The following is a 23389-nucleotide window of genomic DNA, read 5'->3' on the forward strand; positions in this document are numbered from 1 at the left end:
TAAGAGAAGTGCGCAAGAGGAGTAATGATTATTGATATTGACTAAGTACTACTGAGAGACTTCCCCAAAGACCGAGTTTTCTTTAGTATTTTACAGAAACTTTCAATGAACAGTTAAAATTCTGCTTTGGTACATCTTCAAGTTTTGTTATTATTTATTGTTTTGTTACGAAATAAACTTACTACTTGCTGAAAATGGTGAAAATTTAATAAGCGCCCAGCCTTGAATAACCGCCCACCCTGGAGGTCCAAAAATTTAATAAGCGCCCAGGGCGCTTAAGACGGATTCCGCTGAAAGTTCGAGCAATGAGTGCGAAAATTAAGTACCAAAAATCCACTCATAGCACAGCAACATTTTGTGTACTATTGAATATATGTTATCGAAATTCATTTGTCTTAGTGACCCCGCAATTAAATTCTAAAGCATTCTCGAGAAAATTAAAGTCAAACCTCGTAAAAATGTTTAAAACGCGCGCCATTTTGTTTTGAACTGGCGCAAAACGTCCGTTTTAACTGAAATATAGAAAACTTCAAATCCATTTTTCTCTCGCGGGGTCAGCTCGAGTGCTTAATTTTTGGCAGGGTTTTGTTAGCTGTACTAAAACTGTTGCCATGCCAAGAGGTCTTTTTGGTAACTTTATTTTTGCCTGTATTGCTCGAAAGTTGTGCGGAAACCATCTTAATCAAATAAATACAGTACTTACCCTGTTCACACAGGTGTCCTGTCCATCCTGGAGGACACTGACATTGATATCCTGAGCCACTGTTGCTACAAGTGCCTCCATTCTGGCAGGGTTGAGTCTGACAGTCCCTATCTAAATGATAACGTTAGCAAAAGAGTTATTCATGGCTGCAGTTTAAAGTATTCCAAAAAAAGTAAGACATGCACAATTGATCACACTTGCTAGCTCTACTGTTAAATGTATGTCCACTTACTTATTTCACAAGTGGGTCCAGCCCATCCAGGAGGACAAGTACAGCGGAAATCATTGGCATCATTGTTGCAAGTTCCATTGTTTTTGCAGGGTGATGATGCACAGAAGTTAATTGCTATAACAAAAAAAAAATGTTGCTCAGTTACAACTGTCAGCCTATAGGAACTGGAAAGACCTGTTGCACAACTTCTCCTGTCTCCAATTTTAACTGCCAGAAACTCAGTAGTGATCTATTAAAACCAGAAGCTTATCACCTCGACGAGGTGATAAGAAATGTTTTGTAATCAACACTCACCTGTTTCACAATCAACTCCAGTATATCCATCTTGACAGTCACATCTGTATGAACCGGCTCCGGTGTTATAACATACACCACCATTTCGACAGGGTTTATCTCTGCATTTGTTGAGATCTGTTAAAAAAAATTTAATTAAGAATACATTAGCTCCAGAATGAGTTAATACATGAAGGTAAACAAACATGCTAATCTACTGTTTCATAAATGCACTGAACAATACTTAGAAATAGGGTGTAACAAAAAGAAACACAAATATAGATAGGTTGGCAAAGAGCTTCTACACTAAAATTGTAAACACAAATCTCCTACTTCAAAGATAACCAAAGATCCTGAGACATTCTTGTTACCTGCATCACACAGCAATCCTCCCCACTGAGGCTGACAGTTGCACTGCCACGGTTGGCTACAGGTTCCATGAACACAGCCAGGATACAATTGGCACTGGTCACAAAGTTCACCTCCCCAGCCAGACTGAGGACTACACCTGGAACAGTATCAAGAGAATTATTATATCTTGCATAACTACCTACACTGAAAAAATTTTGACTGTGTTTTGCACTGTATGTAAAATATTAATAAAAAAATTAAGACTTACGAGCATTCTCCAGGAACACTGCAGGTTCCATGAACTGGGTCGCAACCGGTTTTACAAATAGCTAAAAGAAATGAAATTGTATTAGACACTAGCCCCTTAGGTTGTGATCAATTTACTTGTCCTACATGTAAGCTAAGTACACTGTCAACATTTTTTGCAAGTTTAAGTGCTTAGCTTCAAAAGCCTTCCACCAACCTGTATCACAGCGAGTTCCTCTCCAGCCAGGCATGCAAACTTTATTCCCATTTTCATCACAAGTGTAATGACCAAATGTGTCATTTCGGGGTTGGCAATGTTTCGTGCAACTCTTGCCATAGTAGTTCTCATCACAGATCACTCTGAGTCTGTAACTGATAGTTGCTGCAGGGCCATTGTATGTATGAGTCTCCCAGGTCTTGTTAGGAAGTATCGTACCACGTTGAGTTGCTCGGTCAATCAGTTCACTGTTGCCTATTGAGCACAACATGGGTTGTTTGTTAATGAACAGTACCATAATTATTCATTGAAGGTAACCAACAAAATAATCATACACATAGTTTAACTATTCATTTAGTTTGTTAGAAACCATTGATGAAAATATCATTTTTTTGCAACAACTTATTTAAAACATGTTTAATTCACATTGAGTAACATTCATAGCATATATTTTAGCTGAAATCAACCTGTCAAGTAGTTTGGATGCTAATCAAAAAGTAAAATAAAATATACAGAGAAGCTTTACGTCTTAGCCAGATTACCATTGATGAAAATATCATTTTTTTGCAACAACTAATTTAAAACATGTTTAATTCACATTGAGTAACATTCATAGCATATATTTAGCTGAAATCAACCTGTCAAGTAGTTTGGATGCTAATCAAAAAGTAAAATAAAATATACAGAGAAGCTTTACGTCTTAGCCAGATTACCACTTTAATGATATGGGAAATTTTCAAGTAAAAATTACCAATCCGAGAAAAAACTATTTAGTAAAGGTTAGTCAAAGAAGAACAGTCGTAAGGACGTATTTGCATAACAACTAGATTTATAGTAACAATATATTAATGCAGCTTTCTATTACGGCGACACAATGAAAAGATAGGCTTGGGTCATGCAAGAAATAGCAAACTAGCCTTTCACATTTTTAATCCATAATGATTCTTACTTGAGTTGTCGGCATCCCAAGCCTCCAGAACTAAGTAGTAAGTGGTCTGAAATAAAGGAAAAAATTGTGTTAACTCAGTAAAACGATTGCATGACAAACAACAGTTTTTGTCGGATAGTGACAATACATCAAGCACAATAAAAGCTATTTCCCTCAACTTGCCACTCAGAAATTGAAACTTAACACCCATTAAGCCAAAGAATTACAGCTTTTTATTAAAACATAAAAAAATAAATGCTCCATACTTCAAAAAGGAGAATGAAAAAGTCAATATCCTACACTTTTCTCTGATATTAATACTACAACTTAAAATTCTTTTTTGTCAAGAGATGAGTCATTCTAAAACTCATTTCAAATTTTTCAAATTTCTGAGACAGCTGTATAAAAAATATTGGGCAATATTTCAAATTTATTTTTTCAGCTTGGTTAATGAAAAATCCATCAAGCACGTAGAAGATTATGCACATTTGGCAACAAAAAATAAACTTACATTAAAAAAGGAAATTTATGAATTACATATTTTCAAATAAAATAGACAGTAGAACCACTCACAGAACCATGCACTATGGCATATGTTATTATTTTTTTAAATAAATAAATAGAGCCATATAAAATAGAATTGAACAATAAACGATACTCTTTGCTACTACATCAAATGTTTAATCCTTACTTGGGAAGGAAATTTACTGTTTAAATTACAAAGACAGAATTTGGCAAAGGTTATAAACTCCTTAGATAATGTTGCCCCACTTATTTCATTTTTCTGCATTATACACAATTTACAATTTAAATATCAACAAAGCAAGTTTCCTAAAATATTACAAATTGAGGCTCTTCTCCAACACACGAAAGACATTTCTGTAAATTAACCAAATTTCAAGAAGTTTTTCATATTGTATCCATTTTTTTCTATTATTACCCTGATTAAAAATTTAGTATTTGCCAATGTGTTATTCAGCCATTCATTTTATTTGCAAAAACAAAAGTTTTCAAGTTACAAGATTTTCAAATAAATGAGATTAACACAAAGCTACTTGGCATGTACCGAGGTACACACATGCCAGAATACTCTGAGAGAATGGAACATATTCAGAACTGGAAGAAAACTTAAAGACTCCATTTCTGAATGCAGAAATTCATTATCAATACAATGCAATGCTTGTGTGCTGTGTGATAGAAAGATTGTATAATGCAGCAAGCAGTTCATTAAATTTGGAGAAAAAATCTTTAATATAAAACACCAGAATGAGATAAATCTTAGTCATGACAAAAAGTAAAAATTGTAAATTAAAAAATAATAACAAAGGCATTTGATATGTAAAATCCATCTCTGAAAAGAAAAATTTCAAGGCAAATCTAGAACGTGCTGATGGTTTCCAGCAATAGGTTTCTGTAATTAACACTAAGTAAACTTACTGTGTAAGCCTCAAACAAAGATAAACTGGTAAAACACAAAATTTGGAGTCTATTTAGAAGAAAATTTTGGTTTGAACTGTAGCACAAAGACAAACTTTTTAAAAAAGAAAGTGTAAGTAATATTATCTTGTGGTACTATTTTGTGGTTATCTTAATTGAATTTTGCAAGATCTGAGAGAATATGTTGGCACCTGTGAGCCAAGGTGAGTATTTATAGTCACAAAAGCTACCCACAGATCTTAAACAGAAATGTTTACAAAAAGAGACTAAGTTTGAAAGATCTCGTCTCAATTTGTAGGAACGTAAATCATGGCAACAATGTCAATTTTCTTTTTATAGAAAACTTCATTATTATTTTATGGAACAGAATAAAATATGTCAGTCAGTAAAATCTAAATGTTTGCTCCAGTACCATAATAATAATGTCTTACAAGAACATTAGCTATAAAACACAATACTTCCACACACAAAATCTCTTTTGTTTGAAAATAGATCTGGCTACATTTGACAGCTGAATAAATTTTTTTCTGTGCAAATAGGAGATATGATTGATTTTTGTTTTTTCCCATATTGTTTACCTAAGAAAAGAGAAACTATTATTTCAATAAAATTAACACAAAACTTGCAGGATAAATAAGAGACTCTAGCATTTTCCTTTACAAACTTATTTTGAGAGACTTTTTATCACAATGGAAAATCTGTTTAGGGGTAATATTGTTCAAGAAATATTCCATAGCAAAAACTCATTTGAAGAAATGAAACATGGAACACTCTTCCAACATATTTTCAATTTATATGACAAACTCAACTCCAGGTTTTCATTTAATGCACCTTAATTATGTAAAGTTCTCAATAGAAACAAAATTGAAAACTGAAAACCAAAATATTAAATGAAACAATAAAATTAAACAGAACAAAATATTGTTAGTCTTTTAGCGAGACTAATGATCTGACTTCTTAGTTCTTATCAGGAATAAAATAAAGAAGTTGTTCTTGACTTACAAGGAACATTCAATTAGCGTTGCAAAAAAAGTTCAAGCTTGAGACTTTAATCTGACTACCATAAAAAAACCTAGCAAATATTTGAATGTAAAACTGAGTGTGTGAACTTTGAGACGAAATCAGGTGATGTTGATGATCGAAGAGGAATGACCAAAGATTTCTGTATCAGTGATAAAAGCTCACTAAATGTTAAAGCAAACACAACACAAACAACACTATAAATGAATACAAAATTCAAAGAGAAGACAGAGAAATAGCAAATTATAGAAAAGACGTTTTTTTCAAGTTTTTAGTAAGTTCAAAAGTAATTTGAAACACTCCAAGAACTTAATTTGTGTTTTCGATAATCACTTAAGAAATTTCTATTTTTTGTTTCCCTTATGGTCTGACCATGTGATATCAGACATTAAATAATGCCACAAGCAGAGGACAAAAACCACAAAGGAACACAAGGTTTTATGAGTTAAGGATTAATTTATTTTGAGTGGAATTTGATTTCTATTCTTTATCCACAATCTGGCACCACGCAGACATAAAAAGAAAACTAATAAAAACACAAGATGACCCAAAACAATTTTACAGTAGTAGCAAACTTGTAAATTAGACCGAATTAACCTTCTCGCCTAATCTTTCCTTGAAGGCTCGCAAAGAAAAAGAAAACAAAAATATTTTCATTTATGCTGTCAACTGGGAATAGAGCTATTCTAAAACATAATTCGGCACATGTGTCACTTTTCATTCAATAAAAGAGAAAAGGTGAAAACAAGTTCAATGAAATCAACAAACTGCCACCGCAATGAACGCGCGGGTTAATCTTGTGTTGATCAAGAAACCCACGAAATGAGATCAAACAATGTCGAAGGAGTCAGAGCGAAGATTAACTCCCCGGGCAACCAGTCATTCCTCTCGAGCATGCTATCAATTGAAAGTTTAATTGCACCGTAATACTTTCAGTAGCTACGAAGTAACGACAAGAGAATTATTTATTTTCAGGCCCGATGAACGTGGGAAAGTTCAAAGTAAACAGTTTCGCGTTGCGTTAATTTTCCTGAAATCTACATGTATACAAGTGACATGACGGAAATTCACAACACTTCGTTTTTCCGCAGGTGAAGATACTGCCCTGAATGAATAAATCGCGTCTCTGCCATGCGGCATCGACACTAATTCTTTGATTTTTTCCAGTCAGTAGCTATCATTGTGTTGCAAATCCAACGTAACTCCTATTAATTAACATAATTCGCACAAAAGGCTGTCAAACGGAAGACACGTGGCTCAAAAAACTACACTACAAGCTACGATAAACAACGTCGAAAATGTATAAGGCGATGCACTCCAACAAAATATGTGGCCAACAATCTTGGCCCAGCAAAGCCTGTTTAAATAGCTGCAGCTGTATTTATTGTGCAGATTTTCAGCCAAGACGTAGTTGTCGATTCTATGAAATGGACGTGCTTCTCTGAGCGGCTTCCGAGAGCCAATGAGAGGAAATGATTTTTTGAAATGCAAACTTTCAAGTGAAATGATTGTTTCGTGCGAGCGTGTTCGCAGCGGTCGCTTTCGCGATTAATACTACCCCCACGAAAAAAAATCTCCTTAAAGAAATTTTAGACCACTTCCTTGCTAGCCCCTGTTTTCAGGTTACAAGCGGCTGTTAGACGCAGTTACATTAAATTTTTATTATTGAAAAATATCTCCCATCTGCGTCAACCTCCGCATAAATTTAATCCAAATTATTACGTTGAATTTTCGAAAGATTTTTAAAAATAACGGAACTACTCTAACAGAGTGGCGGCAGTACCCTCGCTGTTCTAAAATAACTTCTAAAAAAGATATGCAATGACTTACCAGCCATGAAAACGTAAAGCGTATAGAAATCGGGTTGCGAAAACCATTCGGCGATGTAGTGTTCGTAAAGGTGATCGAACTGCCTCCTAAGACAGCAGTTGTGTGCTCGCCAAATGTACAAGCGCCGGTCGGTGAAACAGTTTGAGAGTATTGCTTGAGACAAACTCTGAAGAATGTGTCGCACTCGTCCAGGCACTGATGTTGTCCCCGATATATTGTGCGACTCCCATCACAGCAGTCTCCATCCAGTTTCTCACCTCCAATGTTTTGTATTGAAACCAAATGGATTTCGAACGATCCCGCTCCGAAGGCAGTCTGCGAAAAAGGAAAACAAGTCAAAATCAGGATTTGCGTTACGAACTCGACAAAAAAATTGCAGACTACGGCATTACACCTGACCAAAACACGAGAATTCACCACTTAGCACACCGTCTAACCTGCACATGAATGAATTGGAGTAAGGCTTCGAAAAATAAGCTTTTCAGTAGCAGGCCCGAGGCCATTGCTAAAATCACTATCTAGAATTTAGTGTAGCCTTTAAAATAGCGGCCGAAATTTGGTGCTCGTCTTCGTGCGACATGAAAAGCCGCCCTCTAGATGCGACGGAGCTCAGCGCACTTGCAAATATCATACGATTCTGTGTGATTATAATGAAGCAAGAGACAGATGTAGTTTTGTTGGGGGTGCGGTAAACATAATGAGCATGCGTAGATTAATTAGTGACGCAATATGATACCCATGGGTACACTTATCGCCGGCATAATTGGTGTTGATTGGCTAAACCCAAGAGTAGTGTAAACAACTTTCTACAAGACAAATTATTTGTAGCTCTTCGAAAATCTTTCAGGGCTGATCTAGATATGGCTTTGCAAGGAGATCACATTTCTTCAAGTTGGTCTCTTGCAGCATTTGCACTGAAGTTGTCTTCATTTTATCGGGGTAATTAATCGGCGTATCAACCTTGCAGATAATCCGTGAGAGCGATAGGTCTTGCCCTAAGCCGGGGAAGATTTTGACATCAAATAGATTTAATAAATGACACTGTTGAAAGGCAGTAAAAGAAAAAGGCTATAGGCTGCGCGAGATTTTAATATCCAAAAATCCACCTGCAGAACCCAGACAATTCTGTAATACCTGCGTCGAAAACAATCATTGTCTAGAAGATTTTAATATGTTTTTACTTTCAAGCAACAAGCGGCATGTTACAATGCGACGAAAGGATTTTAAATGTTTACAGGAAAAGGCCAAACTAAATAATATGGTTTGCGTTTAACAAATGGTAATAAGGAACAGTGTAAACAATAGGCCCGGCGCGTGCCACTAAGTCGACAGAAGAATAGTTGCGCGTTTCGCTTGTTTCATTGGCAAAAGACGCGAAGCGAGTCTCTTGAGGAAAACACACAAGGCTGCACCTGGGACAAACAAGGGAAGCTGATCAGCCAACAATCAAAGTTTTGTGAATAGCTGTATAGCATTTGATCTCTTTTTGCAGGATTCTTAAGCTGCAAGGCCACCCACATAGAACCCGTCACAACTTGTACCCCATAAATTGATCAGTCACAGGCAGTACACGCCAAAAAGATCACAAATCTAGTAAAGATAAGAAAACAGCCGAATTTTGCCACTCTCTGATCTGACAAGTCGATGTTGCGAAAAACACCGCATTTCGTAACACGTATCGCTTGAATGGGGTTTAATGAGCTTGGCGCGTGTCATAAACAGAATATGAATTTAATTGCTGCTAATTACAAGCTGCTTAAAAATGCTGCAGGCCCAGTTCTAACCCCTGGATACCGCACAAACGAGTACGTGAGCCGTAGAAAGAAAAAGTCGGACGACTATGTGGTGATAGCCAATGCCTCGAACAACTCATGGCATGGCTGTAAAAATCAGAAATCTGCGACAAGGTACAACACGGAAGCGGTGAGCGATGTTTAAGCTTGCACTCAAAAAATTCTTCGTTGAGGCCTTTTTCAAACATCGATGCACGAAACAGACAGAATTGCGGTTCGCATCGTCTCAAATACGTGGTATGTTAATGATCTGAACAAATACCAACTCGTGAAGTGGCGACCTGACCTTTTGGTCGAATTTTCTGTGTTGGAGAAGATAAGATCACATCTCGCCACAGAAACGATCAAGCACGAGATTTAAGGAAATGTCCACGATGTTTTGACGACATTAAGCTGTCATGAAAGCAATTTGTGATAACCTTGACTGAGCCAGGGAGCGTTACGGTGGTTTCGACCTAAATCACTTCATAAGCATGGAATGATCATACAGACAATGAGCACGGAGATTCTTTTTTAATACTACAAGATGTCTTTTCTAAGATCAGAGGGCAACGTGACTCATTGGAATCCTTTCATCGTCTTATACTTCACCAAGAGTATTGAATTATTGTTTTAACCGAATTTAGTTTTTCTGATCCGCGTTTTCAGCTTTACTACATCAATTAAGCATAATATCATGCACGCTTAACTAGCGGCACGCTTTTACGGTCTGATAAAATAAGCTTCTCAATTTTTATTTGTCACCGCGGAAAACTCCGCGCGTGTCACGATCAAGTTTTCACCACGCGCCCGACGCCGTTATCTATTGTAAAAAGGCGGGAAAACACTGCACAGAAAAACACAATCTCACTCGTGCTCAGCACCGTGAAATAGGTGCATTGACTCTCTCGAGTATGAATGAGACGTATTTAGCTTTAAATATGGCCAGAGGCTATTAAGTGATGCGTAACCATGACACGGAAAACCCTTAATTAATTTCACAAGATATTAGCCGAACTAAAAGTAATTCAGAGAGCTTTCCGGTGTCTCTTATAAGATGAAGACGCAATAGAGGTAATGCACTGAAAAAACCTGCTAAGTAGATAAAACCGGCGCGTCTAAAAGGCGCAGTAGAAAATTAAAAGATTTGGGTTGTTTTGGATATAGTTGGAAATATGCAAAGTGAAACTCCCGAAGTGTGACTGCCTCTATAATTAAAGAAACGTTTCAAGACAACAGAAACAAATATCTAGTGTCTATTTTGCAATAACGAGCAGAAAGAAAAGAACTTTTCAAGTAGCGTGGTCTCCAGAAGGGAAATTAGCATTTTCAGTTCATTAAGAGTTGTTTGAATTTGCATATAAAAAGAAAGCCATCAATACTAATACTCTTTACATTAGTTTTCGTCTGCAAACAAAAGCGCACACATGGCTTTTAAGACAATGGCTGCATGAATAACGAAGTATGCCTAAAGACACGCAAAGTTTATCTCGCGCTCCGTTTTATGACAAGCTTGACGCCATTTAGGCTTCTCAGATATCAGTGCTGATTTGAAGTACAATAAAAAGCGCCAAATAAGTTGGAAAAGACTAAACTTCGGGAGGAAAACAAACTTTGGAGATTAGAGTTCGTAAGGACGCCTTAAGGTATTAGAAACGGCACGTGTGCAATTAATCGGCATAACTTTTATGCCGTGCTCATAAAAATATATATATTTCTATGTGCGTTACACGACAATTTGAATGAATAGCTTCTACTTGGAAACCGACAAAGCACTTGTTCCTCATCAGATCAGAATTTTCTAGCGAATATTTGTAAAACGACACGCGCTCGTTAACAAAGTCAAACAAACTAGCGGCGGAATGCGACGGACGTGCTACCACGTGCCACAGCTGTTCGAGAACAAAAGATCTAAGCGTGCCATCAAGTAGAGTGAAATTGTTATGCAAAGCGAGTCTTAACGAACACCTGTGTAGGGCGGAGTCATTACAATACTATTGTACAGCTGACAATGATTGCAAAACCACTGCGTGGTGTGTTAAGAAGCTTCGCAGCTCGAGCTTGGCTTGCCTCATTTGAGTGGCTACGCTGTATTGACTTATACGGCGTCTGATTGAAATCGTCAACTTCGCGGCAAAGTTTAGTATAGGTATTTTAAACAGTCGGGTCACCGGGGTAACTCACAGCTGTCGAGCAAAGGAATGCTACGCTTTATTATTAAGATTACTCTCTTCCAATGTCTCTGACGGTAATTGTATGATGAAAAGAAATTGTCCAAGAAAAAAAACTCAAGCTTTTTTGAAACTTCAATTGAGAACTACCGAGGCGTTACTACTGTTGATCGAATACAGTTTAAAGTATTTTTTTAACAAAGCAAAGCTTTCAGATCAAAGATAAAAATAACAAATCGATTCCGTCAGGGTTTGGTGGTTTGACAAGTTAGCATACCACTTGAACAGCAGCTTGAAATGAACAACTGTTGATCGCAAATAAAGCCATGTGCCACAAGATCGCAAACAAAAGAATTCCGATACAACATGTACACTGAATATAACCAATGAATAAATCAGAAAAGCCAGCTGTACGCAGGTTTGTTATGACTCGTCTTAACCACTATACGATTTTTTAAATTTTTTACCCATGCGTACCGTCACGAGTTGTGGCGGGGGTGGAGAGGGAGGGGGTGGGGAATGGGGGTTCCCTGAAGCCCAGATCAAGAGGTCCGGTTCGAGTGCTACACGGGTTCACTGTCATGTGTTCTTGAGTGAGACAGTTCACTCTCATAGTGCCTCTCTGCACCCAGGCGTATAAATGGGTACATGCAGGCAAATTGAGAAACTTGAAAAAATGCTGGGAGGTAACTTGTAATGGACTAGCATCCCATTCAGAGGGAATAGGAATAAAGAAATGCGCTAAATAAGAGTTAAATACTGGTGTCACGAGCAACTTTGCTCCCCAATTTATTGAATGACTGAATTGAAACGGACTTCAACTAGTCACGCATTCTGGTCTGTTTAAAAAGGTTATGCGCGAAAATGAAGGAGAAAACAACTGTTCATTTTGCTGGAAGGATTGTTACTTAAACCTCATATCAATACACGAATTCTCCTACATCGCTTCCCTGCGTTTATTATAGTCCTTGTTGGGAGAAGTTGTTTCATCATAAAGACAATTCCCCTCGGTTAAATTATTGATCCCTAGCGTAGAATCGCTTTTGGTCAAACTTGTGTTGCATCGCAGCGATTTTTAAAATGGTTTAAATATTAGAGAAGACGGGTTTTGTTTTTCTCAGGTTGGCCTCGAACTATACGCGATTTTCAATGGGGACAAATGCCGGGCGAAATGTCATCCTCGCAGCAGGACGCGTGTTACATATAAACCTAGTAAATGGCCTTGCTCACCAAGAGTCTCTCGTAGCTCAGTCGGGGACAAAGATTTTTCTGTGTCTCACGCTCGTGACAAATGAACATTTCATCTTTATCAACAGTGAAATTTTATCGCTAATTTCGGAATTTGCTAACAATCATGGAATTTAATCGCTTATTTCGGAATTTGCAAGAACAGTGAAATTTTATCGCTACTTTCGAAATTTGCTGACAACAGTAAAATTTAATTGCTTTTATGGAATTTGCTAACTTCAGTAAAATTTTATCGCTACTTACGGAATTTGCTACAGTAAACACCCGCGTATAAGAACCTAGTGATTTAAGAACCTACAGGCTGAAATTGGGCATTTTAATACCCAAATATATAAGAACCTATTTAGGCTGGCAAAGAACAATAGGTTCTTATACAAAAAAACACTCTTATTTTGTAGCCAGAATACTGGATTTTAATTGATAGAAATTGGGAAATTTCTGAGAAACACCATGAAAATTATTTGTTTAATTAAAAATCTTTTAAATACAGAGTATAGAATACTGTATAAATTATACTGGTGTAGCCTTGGGACTTGAATCTGTAGAGTGCCCTGACTTTTGCTCATGTGAAATACACATTACTGCTTGTCTTTTTCATTCCTATGATACTGAACTTGTTATTGTTTAAAAAATAAGGCTTGGCATTTTTGCGGTTTAAAATACAAATGTTCAACCATTATGACATACTAGTACCACAGTAGCTCTCTGAATGGTATCACTATGACAACTCCTACAAACGAGAACCTACTAAGAACCTAATCAGCCTGAGTTCGGAAAAACTACCCCAAAATATAAGAACCCATTCAGCCTGAACCCAAAAATTCTAGGTTCTTATACGCGGGTGTTTACTGTAACAACAGTGAAATTTTATTGCTACTTTCGAGATTTGCTGACCATCATGAAATTTTATCGCTTCTTTTCAAATTTGCTGACAATCAGGAAATTTTATCGTTACTTTCGGAATTTGCTGACAATCATGAAATGTTATCGCTTCTTTCGGAATTTGTTGACATCATGAATTTTATCGTACTTTCGGAATTTGCAGAAAATTGTGAAATTTTATCGTTACTCTCGGAATTTGTTGACAATCATGAAATTTTATCACCACTTTCGTAACTTCACTTTTGTTTAAGAAATGCTCGTACCAGACGTCACTCCGGCTAAGTGTTAATAAAACCGGATTGATTGCAAGGCTTGTACAACGGCAGAAGGGCAAAATTTATTGGCCAATATTTCAACTAGCACAGCTAGTCTTCTTCAGGGCCAGTACTATAATATGAATTCCTTACATTATAGTACTGGCCCTGAAGAAGACTAGCTCTGCTAGTTGGAATATTGGCCAATAAATTTTGCCCTTCTGCCGTTGTACCAGCCTTGCAATCAATCTGGTTTCAGAAAAATATATATACACCAAACTGAAGGAACGTTGACCCTGTGAAAAAGCAGAAACCACGAATGATAAGACCGAATGGGCTTCTGGGTTGACAGCATCGGTAAGCTTAGTACTATTCCATTTATTTATAATAAAGATATTTTCTTTCTTTGAGAGCTTTTGGAGCATAACTTATGCAACCTGTCTTGTTATAATGTTCATCGTGTCACAGACGACGATTACTTTTTTCCGATTTACCAGCAAACATTTGGGTCGCATCGTTTATGGTTTATACTTTTCATGAGTCAACGTTTCTTTAATCAGGTGTATATATACGTGACAGAAACTACAGTACTTGTACTACAGTGCTTAGAGTTGGTACCTTGTTAGGGGTGAAGATGTATCCTTGAAGGAAGCATGAGAAGCTAAAAAAAGTGAGCCAGTTGCGACAATAATTTGAGTGAAATCGTGTTTTCGCCAGTTGGCACATGTTAGTAACACTTCGGATTATACGCCAAGCAGTTTTCGAGCCTAATTAGTTTTTTTTTTGGTCGAGTTTTTTGTCTTGCGACCGTTGCCTAGGGCTTGGCACATTATGCTAGCATAGTTTTGGCACAATTGGAACAAGTGAGCATAGTTTCTCAAAAAAGCACTGCTCGAGCACAGCATTTTAAAGCCCGGACGGCAACCAGAAGGCGAAAGTTTAAGTTTTTGACGCGTTGTAACCTTCAAAACCGAGTTTAAAAGCTCTCCTTTTAGCATTTAAAACTTAACGTTACCGATGAAAATTCGATAATACGCGCCAAAGACGAAGACGAATACATTCGTCTTCCACTTGCCGTCCGTGGCTCAAAAACGTCTGGGCTTTAGCAGATTTTGGTCCAAACTGCTCTGAAATTAGTTGTAGGCAACTTAACCCATGGAAATCATTATCTTTGAACATCTAAAGGAAGATATAACCGTTATTTGCTGTGAGGGATCACACCACGCCTAAAAATATCGATTTTTGGAGAGCGCCAAAACCATTTGAAAAATTAAGCCTTAATTTTTCAAATCGCAATCCATTTTCATCCGAGCCATCCGCAGCCAAAGACGCTTGTTTATAGTTTCAATGCTCTTATATAGCAACTTTTAATGAAAATGGACCATTATTTTTAGGTTTCTTACGACACAAATATGAATTTTGGCTGTCTTGGAACTATCACAACAGGAAGTATTGTGACGTGCCGGTGCCTATTGAATCAGTTTGCCTACATTCTAGATCTCTTTCTCTTTCCGTACGTGTAGGCATTATAAGAATTTCTTTTGAAAAGAAAAGTTGTCATTTTGTGAGCATAATATTGGAATTATAAGGGGCACAATCTAGGAACTTTGGCGTAAGTTTGGCATATTTCGACAAAAATTGAGACTTTGTATGCCACTTTGTATGAGCACAATGGGCCAAGTCCTACCGTTGCCATGCCCCCCGGCCCCAGTCTTCGACAATATTAATCTTCGGAAATTGCGAGGAAACATTCAGACGTTTTTCGGAAAATCTTCGGGAGTTTTTCGGAAAATGACCGGAAATCTTGATCTGACCTATGAAAGAACTGTTGATCACTTTGAAAATCTTTGGACAATAATTGAAAACCTGTAGCTCTCCGACGAAATACGTAAGCCTGAACTGTAAGCGAAAAACTTAAAATAATTAAAACGGACACGGAGCAGCGCCGAGCGTCCGTACATAAGGGGGTATCGGTCAGTATTATATAGCTGTCCAAATTACAGAGGTGTCAAAGCAGGTGTAAATGCAGTGTATATAAACGGCGCCTGGTGTGAACAGCACAATTTAGACAAAAGTTTAAGAGTCTCGTGAAAACAGAAATCCAGCCATAAACCGGCCATGTCTAACTTCAACTTTGTTTAAATGATCGGCTCTGTCAGTTTCTATGTTTCTAGCATGAGTACTCTTTGCAGACATCAGAACAACGTAGGAGAAATTTCTTAATAGTGTTGATTCAAGTGACTATGCATGCAAATGGACAAGTTTTTTACTACAGTGAGTAAAATGTATACTTAGCGGTTACTGATGAACGATGGAATGTAGTTTCTTTTGTTTTTTATAATTGCACAATACAAGAGAGAATTAAGCTTCTTCCCAAATACTTATGCAGGATTTGAATTGCTCCGCAGTGCATTGTAAGAAGTGCAGTCCAGTATCGGAGTTCTAATGTTGGATCTAAATACGATAGTGCTTCGAAATAAAGTAAGTAACATGGGATAAAAAATCTCACTGGCACAGATTATTAATAATAGCGATAATATAAGCTGTGTGATCCCAAATCGGGTCACACAAGACTCACTGAGGTGTGACCCTGCTTACAATTAATTATTATGCCCGAACATTCCTTGAGAGGAAGGTTGCAATCGTTTAAGGAAAACGAACACAACAGAAATTCAAGAAGCTTAGAGCACCCAAGAGATGTTATAGAATCAGCTCAGCTCTTTTCCAACCCCTAAATACACAAAAGATCTATCTTGCCAAACAGGGAAAAATCTGAAAAATGTTCATGCATAAAATTAACTTCCAAAATGCCAGTCCTTCGCCTAAAATTCATTGCAACAAACATTATAATGCTTATGTTGACTGCACAACCTTTAATCTAAACTCAATCAAACTAGTTGGACATGTGGCACGTGAGTAGATCGTGAAGTATGACTTTCAAAACCCAGGATTTAAATGAGTGACGTTTACTTATCTTTAAGTAAAGACATCAAATTTATCGGTTGTTAATAATTCAATTCAGTTACCACTTATTCGAAAAGCTCAGACCCTAGTGAGCCTTGATAGACTTATGGCAAAGAGGCACTGTTAAGTTGGAGTCAATAGTAATTAATTTAGCTTTGTAATTCGCTAATAAACGGCGGAAAGAGTTTACTGACAAGTTACCTTCTCTGTAGCTGGTTTTGATTGCTCGGAGAGGCTGAGCGTTTGTCCATGTTTGATATGTAACTGCAGAACTAGGGAGCATTCGTGACGATTGTTCAATTCTCACCACTTGATATTAAGCCGTCTTAGTTCTTAGTCGGCAAAAGCTTGACTCATTGAGATGAAGCGCTGTTAGCAAGCATTCTTGACGGCTGACGATCTAATTACGTTCACCGTGTAACGACGGCGAAATTGACTTTATAAATATGTTAATCACGACTTGTTAGTACTTTAATTGCAATGACGAAATGTCTGTTTGTAAAGCTTGTTGATATTGGTGGAACAAGTCAAGCGTAGAGCTGGTGAGCAAAGCAAAAATCAGCAAAATGAAGCGACTAATGGCTGATCAGCACTTATCAGTTTTAACTGAACCTCACTATGAAATGCAAAAGAAAGAGAAATAGAGATGGAAAGAACCCTTCTACTCTTTAATACTGTTATATTAAGCAAAATCTTCTAGGTAGGACTGTGCACCTTAAAACCGGAAAAAACCTTCTCTGATTGGCAGATACAGCAACCGTGTCTCTATAATTAGACTTCAACACTGACCACTATAATACGTGGTAAGCAGGTCATACAATCGCACACAAAAAACTTAATCTGTTAATTGATGATAAAGTTTGAGCTATGGTCAGAAAAAAGTAGAGATAAGCAGTCACAGTGAGCTCACTGTGTGCAGTTATGCAATGATGATCTTTTATCACGCTCATAGCCCTACATGTAGAGTAATAGAGTAAAAACTCTGCCTATTCGGTTTATGTCGAACTTTACTTTTCAGGATTACAAATGCGATATGTATCGGTATTTAGCCTAATACCACACTAAGATCAGACAATTGCGCCGTTCAGCTGAGATATTTTAAAGGCTGTCATGTTTAACAAGGTTTAAAATAGTCTTATGCTTTTAATACAAGTCGTTCATTGCGGTTACTTGTCCAGAATTGAAGTTCAGATTATTACACCACTGGCAAAAGTTTCTTCCGTGTAAAATTCAGGCATCCCGTTGCCATTAAAGTCATTCGTTTTAAACTGTTTAATTTGATGATGTGTAGTTCGGGAATCGGGGATGTAAATAATCAGTGGTGAGGTGGCCTTATGGCTGGTGAATTGGACAGCGAATAGATACGTCCGAGTTCGAATCTGCCGGGGGTCGTTGTGTTGTGTTCAAAGTTACCTTACTCTCATAGTGCCTCTCTTTACCCAAGTGTATAAATAGATACCGGCGAATATAACGCTGGGGTGAAACCCTTAGCCTCCTCCGCAGACGTTCTTTGGGCTCGTCACGCGTTTTCCCCTGACGATGGACTAGCATCCCATCCAGGACAGAGTAGAAATACTCTTAGTCGCTTCATGCTACTGAAACCGGGATAAGCTGCGGCAAGATGGGTCACATGGAGTGGCCCGACGCAGTCTTTTCATCAGTTTTAGTTAACCCGCGATCCGCGTTGGATGGATTAGCATCCTATCCAGGGGAAGTGCAGCTGCAAAAACCGGAGTTTACCGCCGAAACTAATCAGAAACTTCTGACATTCCTATCCATGAAACTGGAACTGGGAATTAACCTTTTGACGGGGCGTAAGGTCTACCGACGGCCGTTACAAGCAACTTCCAGGAGGGGTGGGGACTGCCATATGAAGGGAACGGGGATGCTCATGGGAAATTTTAAATTAAACTTCAAACGGAGACCAATCTGGGCGTGGTTCATAGGTCTAGAACGTCCACACATTATGACGGCGTCTTCAAGTGTAACCCTAAACGAGACCTCGATGGCTAAGAATATTGACGTTCTGTTCTGTCCTAAACACACTAAGTGAGACTAAAATCCGTAATTTACACCACTAAGCGAGACGACGAGCATTCTCGTCCCCATAGCCCTTTCGTTTCTCTTAGCCGGCTGGGCCTTGGCACGAGAAAACAAAGGGCTCTGGGGACAGAGGATTTCAAGTCCTAGATTCTAGGACTTCCGGTCTTCATGTATGCAGTCATGATGTTTCAAAAGAATGTATGAAAGAGTTGTTGCGTTTTTTACTTCCGTTTAGGAATTCTTTGTTCCAAACAGCCAATCAAAAAAAAATTCAAATAATTCAAAAATCCCATGTCCTCAGAGCCCTTCGTTTTCTCGTGCCAAGCCGGCTAAGAGAAACGAAAGGGCTATGGGGACGAGAATGGACGACGAGCATCCCCGTCCCCTTCATATGGAAGTACCCCCCCCCCCCCCCCCCGGACCCATTTTATCTCTATTTATACATGTATGAGAGTGACCGGACCCTGATGTCAACTGTGTCGAATCTTGCTCTCGTTTAATTCTGGCTTCAGTTGTACTCAGGTCAGGTGTTTTTAAACATTGTACATTGAAAAAAAAAAAATGAAATCAACTAACCTCCTCCTCATCTTCTGTTAGGGACTTGTGTGAAAGCTCTTTGTGTTTAACATCCGATATACTGGCCACACCTAGCGGGGAGGGAATAAAACCAGTTCAAGTAAAGTCACCCCATCTAACCTTCACCCGGCCTTCACCGCGGTCAAACGTCTGAGGCGGTTTTTGTTTTATTATTTCGAGAGAAATGGAAGCATCGGTAAGGATATGTAAAATAGCTGCTGAGGGTAAATATATTTTTCAGTTCCCTCAAACGGGATTCTTTACTTTTAAAATGCTCCGCACCCGAACAAAATTGCTTTGACAATGGCGCCGACAGTCGGCATTTCGCCGTTTTCAAACACTTAGAACTTTTTTAGTAAAGTTCCAAACAATTTAGTAAACCAGGAGAATACTTGTTAAGTATCGAACTTTGAACAGTGGAAATAAAAACCTTATCTTTGAAGTAGTTTTCTTATTTTTTACGTTTTACCGCGGTGAACACCCGGCCGGTGAACTGTTGCTGGACACGACAGCGATATAACTACGTTGAACGTCAAAATTCTGCCCATGCATCTAAGTAACGTAAACCACACTATGCCGGGTAAAACACATACTTTACAATGATTCTCAAGTTTGGCATAGTTCTTTTCTTGTATCCAAAGCGAGCTGAGCGCCTGTAGAGAAGGCAGGCTCTTAAACTAGGCGGGGAAGTTTATGATCAGCTGTGGGTCATTTTGTTTCCCCACGGTGTCGGGATTATGCGAATTTCGCCTCAGTTTAGTAGCGTTATTTAATCCAAGAAATACCAGTCGATGGAAAGCTTGTTACAGCAACGTTTTAATGACTATTATCGCAAAAGGCCTTCCACACCGTTTTGAAGACTAACACCTTTCTATTACACCCGTCGCCTAACTTCGTTAGTTACAGTCAAATTAATTCATTTTTGTGCTATTCATATTTTTCTACACTCTTTAAAAGTTCCACGATTTTTCCGTTTTGATTATCTCAGCTGAATTGGAGCTGATACAACTAGGAAGATATATCACTTCGACAACAAGTGCTCCCCAAACTATTAAAAATTGATCAAAAAGTACGCGAACAAAAGACTTTTTTGCGTACCAGGAGGGCGGAGGAGGGATAGAAACCAAAACAAGTCGCACTGCAGGGTTGTTACGAAGCCTTAGATAAGCCACTTAGTGTACGAAGTGCGGCAACAATCGACAATGAAACTACAACTGAGGATAGAAACGGTAGTAACACGCGATTGAATTAAAACTCGATGCATTTCTACCGCGCGCCCATGAAATTCTCTCGTTCTGTGGTGTAATGACCGAGCGTAATTCCACCACAGAACGAGAGAACGACAATCTACAAATAAATTAAGGTTACAAATAAATTAAGGTTCATTTAATTGACGTTTTTGACAAATTAATATCCAAAGCACAGCTTCCCAGACTAATTTAAAGTGACATCTCATTGTCATCGACGAGAAGGAAAAGAGATACCTGACTAGTTCAATAAAAAACGGTGTTATATTGAAGGCTGATATTTATTTAACTAAGTCGAAAAATTCTTGTGTGCCAGAAATTAGCAGAAACTGAATAAACAAGAACCGCAGGGTTATCGAGCCTTGGAGAAATGCCATGCTGATAACAGTGATAGCGTTTATGATAGCAGCAGAAGTGTTTGTTTCACGACTATGTAAAAAATTAAAGGAAAAGAAAACTGTAAGAGCTGCAAGATTTTGTCAGGACACGAACAACTTCCTTTTCCTTAAACTGTTTTAGTATTGCTTCTGTACAACGCAGCAGGCTATAATATCAATGTTAAAAACACCCAAAGGCTCTGCATTGAAGTCATGCGCGCAAAGTGGTAAGCTACATTATAAAGGCAAATGAGACTGGAAGGAAATCAGGTACAAGTGAACTGACTTGACCGATGAAATCTAAAGAACTTGTAAAAAAATGTGACAACTTTATCAAGTTGGCTAACGTTAGACTAAGTCCAACTGCGAGCAAGTCTGACTCATAATTCTGTTATCGCCCGAAATCGGCAAAACAGCTGAATAATTAATGAGTTATTGTTACACTGCGCTAATTTGTTTAAAACTTGATAATTGTTCAGTCATTCCTAAATATGAAACCTTCTATAATTGAAAAGCACAAAAACGGTCGGCTTGAAAAGTCTCGACAAAAATGTAGTTCTTGGTTTATGTCTTAATTTTGCGCTTGAAACTATGTGGGTTGTTGGGGCCAAAAGAACACAAAAAACACTTTTATGAGCAAGAATCATAAAATGTTGACCAAAAGCAAACTTTTCAAGCAGCAGTCGAGTTAGCCGAGCGTGAAGGTGAATTCCACTGCTGTTGTGTTATTTCTTAGTTATTAAAAACAATCTCATTTGGGCTTTCGTGCCAAGCAAACATGTAAATAATCTAGCACGTGTTGCATGTCTATAGAACCACCAGGTTTTTCAGTTTAGGCGTCTCCCTCACATGCATGCAACCACGAGGTTATTTCCCGTCTCTAGGCTAACAAGGATGAAATTCCTATACAGTATGGCACGGAATGGAAATAACTATGCTTGTCTGATACAGTTTACCAATTCCCTCACAATTACAACGATCGCATATGCGCCTTTCATAAGTGAAGTATAGTAAAAAAACAAAAAGCAAAAACGTTTTGCGTGTTGTCAAGTGGGAGTTGAATAAAAGAAATGGTGTCTGTCATCGTTTTAACTGAAAACAACACTACGAGACGTAACCCCGACCTTTCAGTCGAGCAGAATGTCAGTTTTAGAGTGGATGATCAGTCCAAACGTTAGACAATTTCTTAAGGTCACGTACTGCACTCTAAGGGATAACGAGTAGTAACACCTTGCTTCCATCGCATTGCCGGTCATCGGCAGTCTGTTTTAACTTGTAACTTCGTAGCGTAAATACCGTTATATCATCTCTTTACTGGTAAGTTTCTTTTTCACTGCCTGAGTAACAGTGTGGAACGGAGTTTATAGAGGAATCCGACAAAAATCGAGGAGATGAAATTGTTCTAGGAGGCCGGTGATAAATACTAGTTAACGGACCTGTTACAAGGCAGGATTGACACATACCAAAACTAACAACACAACCATGCACGGAAAACTATTGAACGCAAATGAACTAGGTCTTTAGCTAGCAGCTCTTGCTCGCGGCTGACGAATTGCGAGATTCGCGTTAGACTGATGGGCAAACTTTGATACTTCTAATTTACTGTCGGTATTTGACAAAAATGAAAACAAAATTGCAACACACATACCTGTTAAAAGGAAAAGACTGCTAACCAAAACAAATGCCCTCGTCATTGTTAAACATCTTGGAAGCATCTTTACGAAGTAGATATCAACTCAAACTGCGGACAAAAGAGAGGAAATATTGCATTCTGTAAAAATGCTACGAATGAAGCGAATTTACCTCGCATCTCATACAAGTTAAAGTAAACAACAAAAAGCAAAAGGACACGGACTCCTCGTGTAATGGAGAAACGCAAAACAAACATATAATGCACTAGACATAATAACACTGCATTATATCTTAGACTATTCGACGAACAAATACTGCGTGGGAGTAACATTACTACGTGGCTTTCACAACGCTCCATCGTCACAATAGTTGTATTGAAGCAAAGCTAGAGGACGAGACGTCCACGTTTTACATGAATTTACGACTTCATTTGACATCCAAGCTGGTGTTAACACGTTACTGACATACGCAGCGGAATGGGGAATTCACCAAGGCCTCGTACGTATAAGATCTTGGCTTGTTAAGCTTGCTTCACGACCATATTCAAGTTTAAACGATGCCACAAAAAAGAAAACGTTCTTAGAGCAAGTGAAATCAACATCTTGCTGGGTTTTCAGTGCCAACAAGCCGGCCTGTGTCAGTCCATAACACGTATGTAATTCCAATAGAACGGTTCCTTACCAGAAAGTATAAGCTGTGAAATTTCCATTGAGCTATGAAGATAGTTGCTAGTTACATTGTAACACGTTTATACAAACCGTGTGAAAAACTTGGCAGTGAGTTGAAAAATGTTGTTTTATTACGCAAGGAGTTAATATTTCATGAAGGCCCAGGATATGAGCACCTGCGAGGCGATACGTTGATTCAAATGCAAGATGGTACAATAGAAAGCGGAGTTGGCGCGGCATATCACTCCACATTGTCTCTACTGTCATTATCAACAGAACAATAATAAACACAAGCTGGAATCTGACCAGCTTTGTGTT

At 38.2% G+C, this 23389-nt stretch overlaps 1 protein-coding gene across 6 annotated transcripts in view; it reads right to left on the reverse strand.

The window, feature by feature from the left end:
• The window catches only part of LOC144635161 (uncharacterized), a 47602-nt gene that overhangs the window by 8605 nt on the left and 15608 nt on the right, over positions 1-23389 (reverse strand). For 5 of the 6 annotated variants that reach the window (XM_078494220.1, XM_078494224.1, XM_078494223.1 and 2 more), the window contains 10 exons: positions 22420-22512; positions 19148-19218; positions 7238-7552; positions 2972-3017; positions 2023-2277; positions 1828-1888; positions 1580-1716; positions 1230-1346; positions 936-1049; positions 704-814 (listed from right to left, as the gene is read on the reverse strand). In XM_078494220.1, the coding sequence (XP_078350346.1) occupies positions 704-814; positions 936-1049; positions 1230-1346; positions 1580-1716; positions 1828-1888; positions 2023-2277; positions 2972-3017; positions 7238-7552; positions 19148-19218; positions 22420-22486 (1294 nt within the window). In that variant the 5' untranslated portion in view covers positions 22487-22512. Of the gene's footprint in view, positions 1-703; positions 815-935; positions 1050-1229; positions 1347-1579; positions 1717-1827; positions 1889-2022; positions 2278-2971; positions 3018-7237; positions 7553-7674; positions 7879-19147; positions 19219-22419; positions 22513-23389 lie in introns of those variants that run through there. The other variant, XM_078494225.1, reaches the window with a different exon arrangement.

The sequence above is a fragment of the Oculina patagonica genome, chromosome 13 (assembly GCF_052425735.1).
Source record: "Oculina patagonica isolate OP01 chromosome 13, crgOcupat, whole genome shotgun sequence".
NCBI lineage: Eukaryota > Metazoa > Cnidaria > Anthozoa > Scleractinia > Oculinidae > Oculina > Oculina patagonica.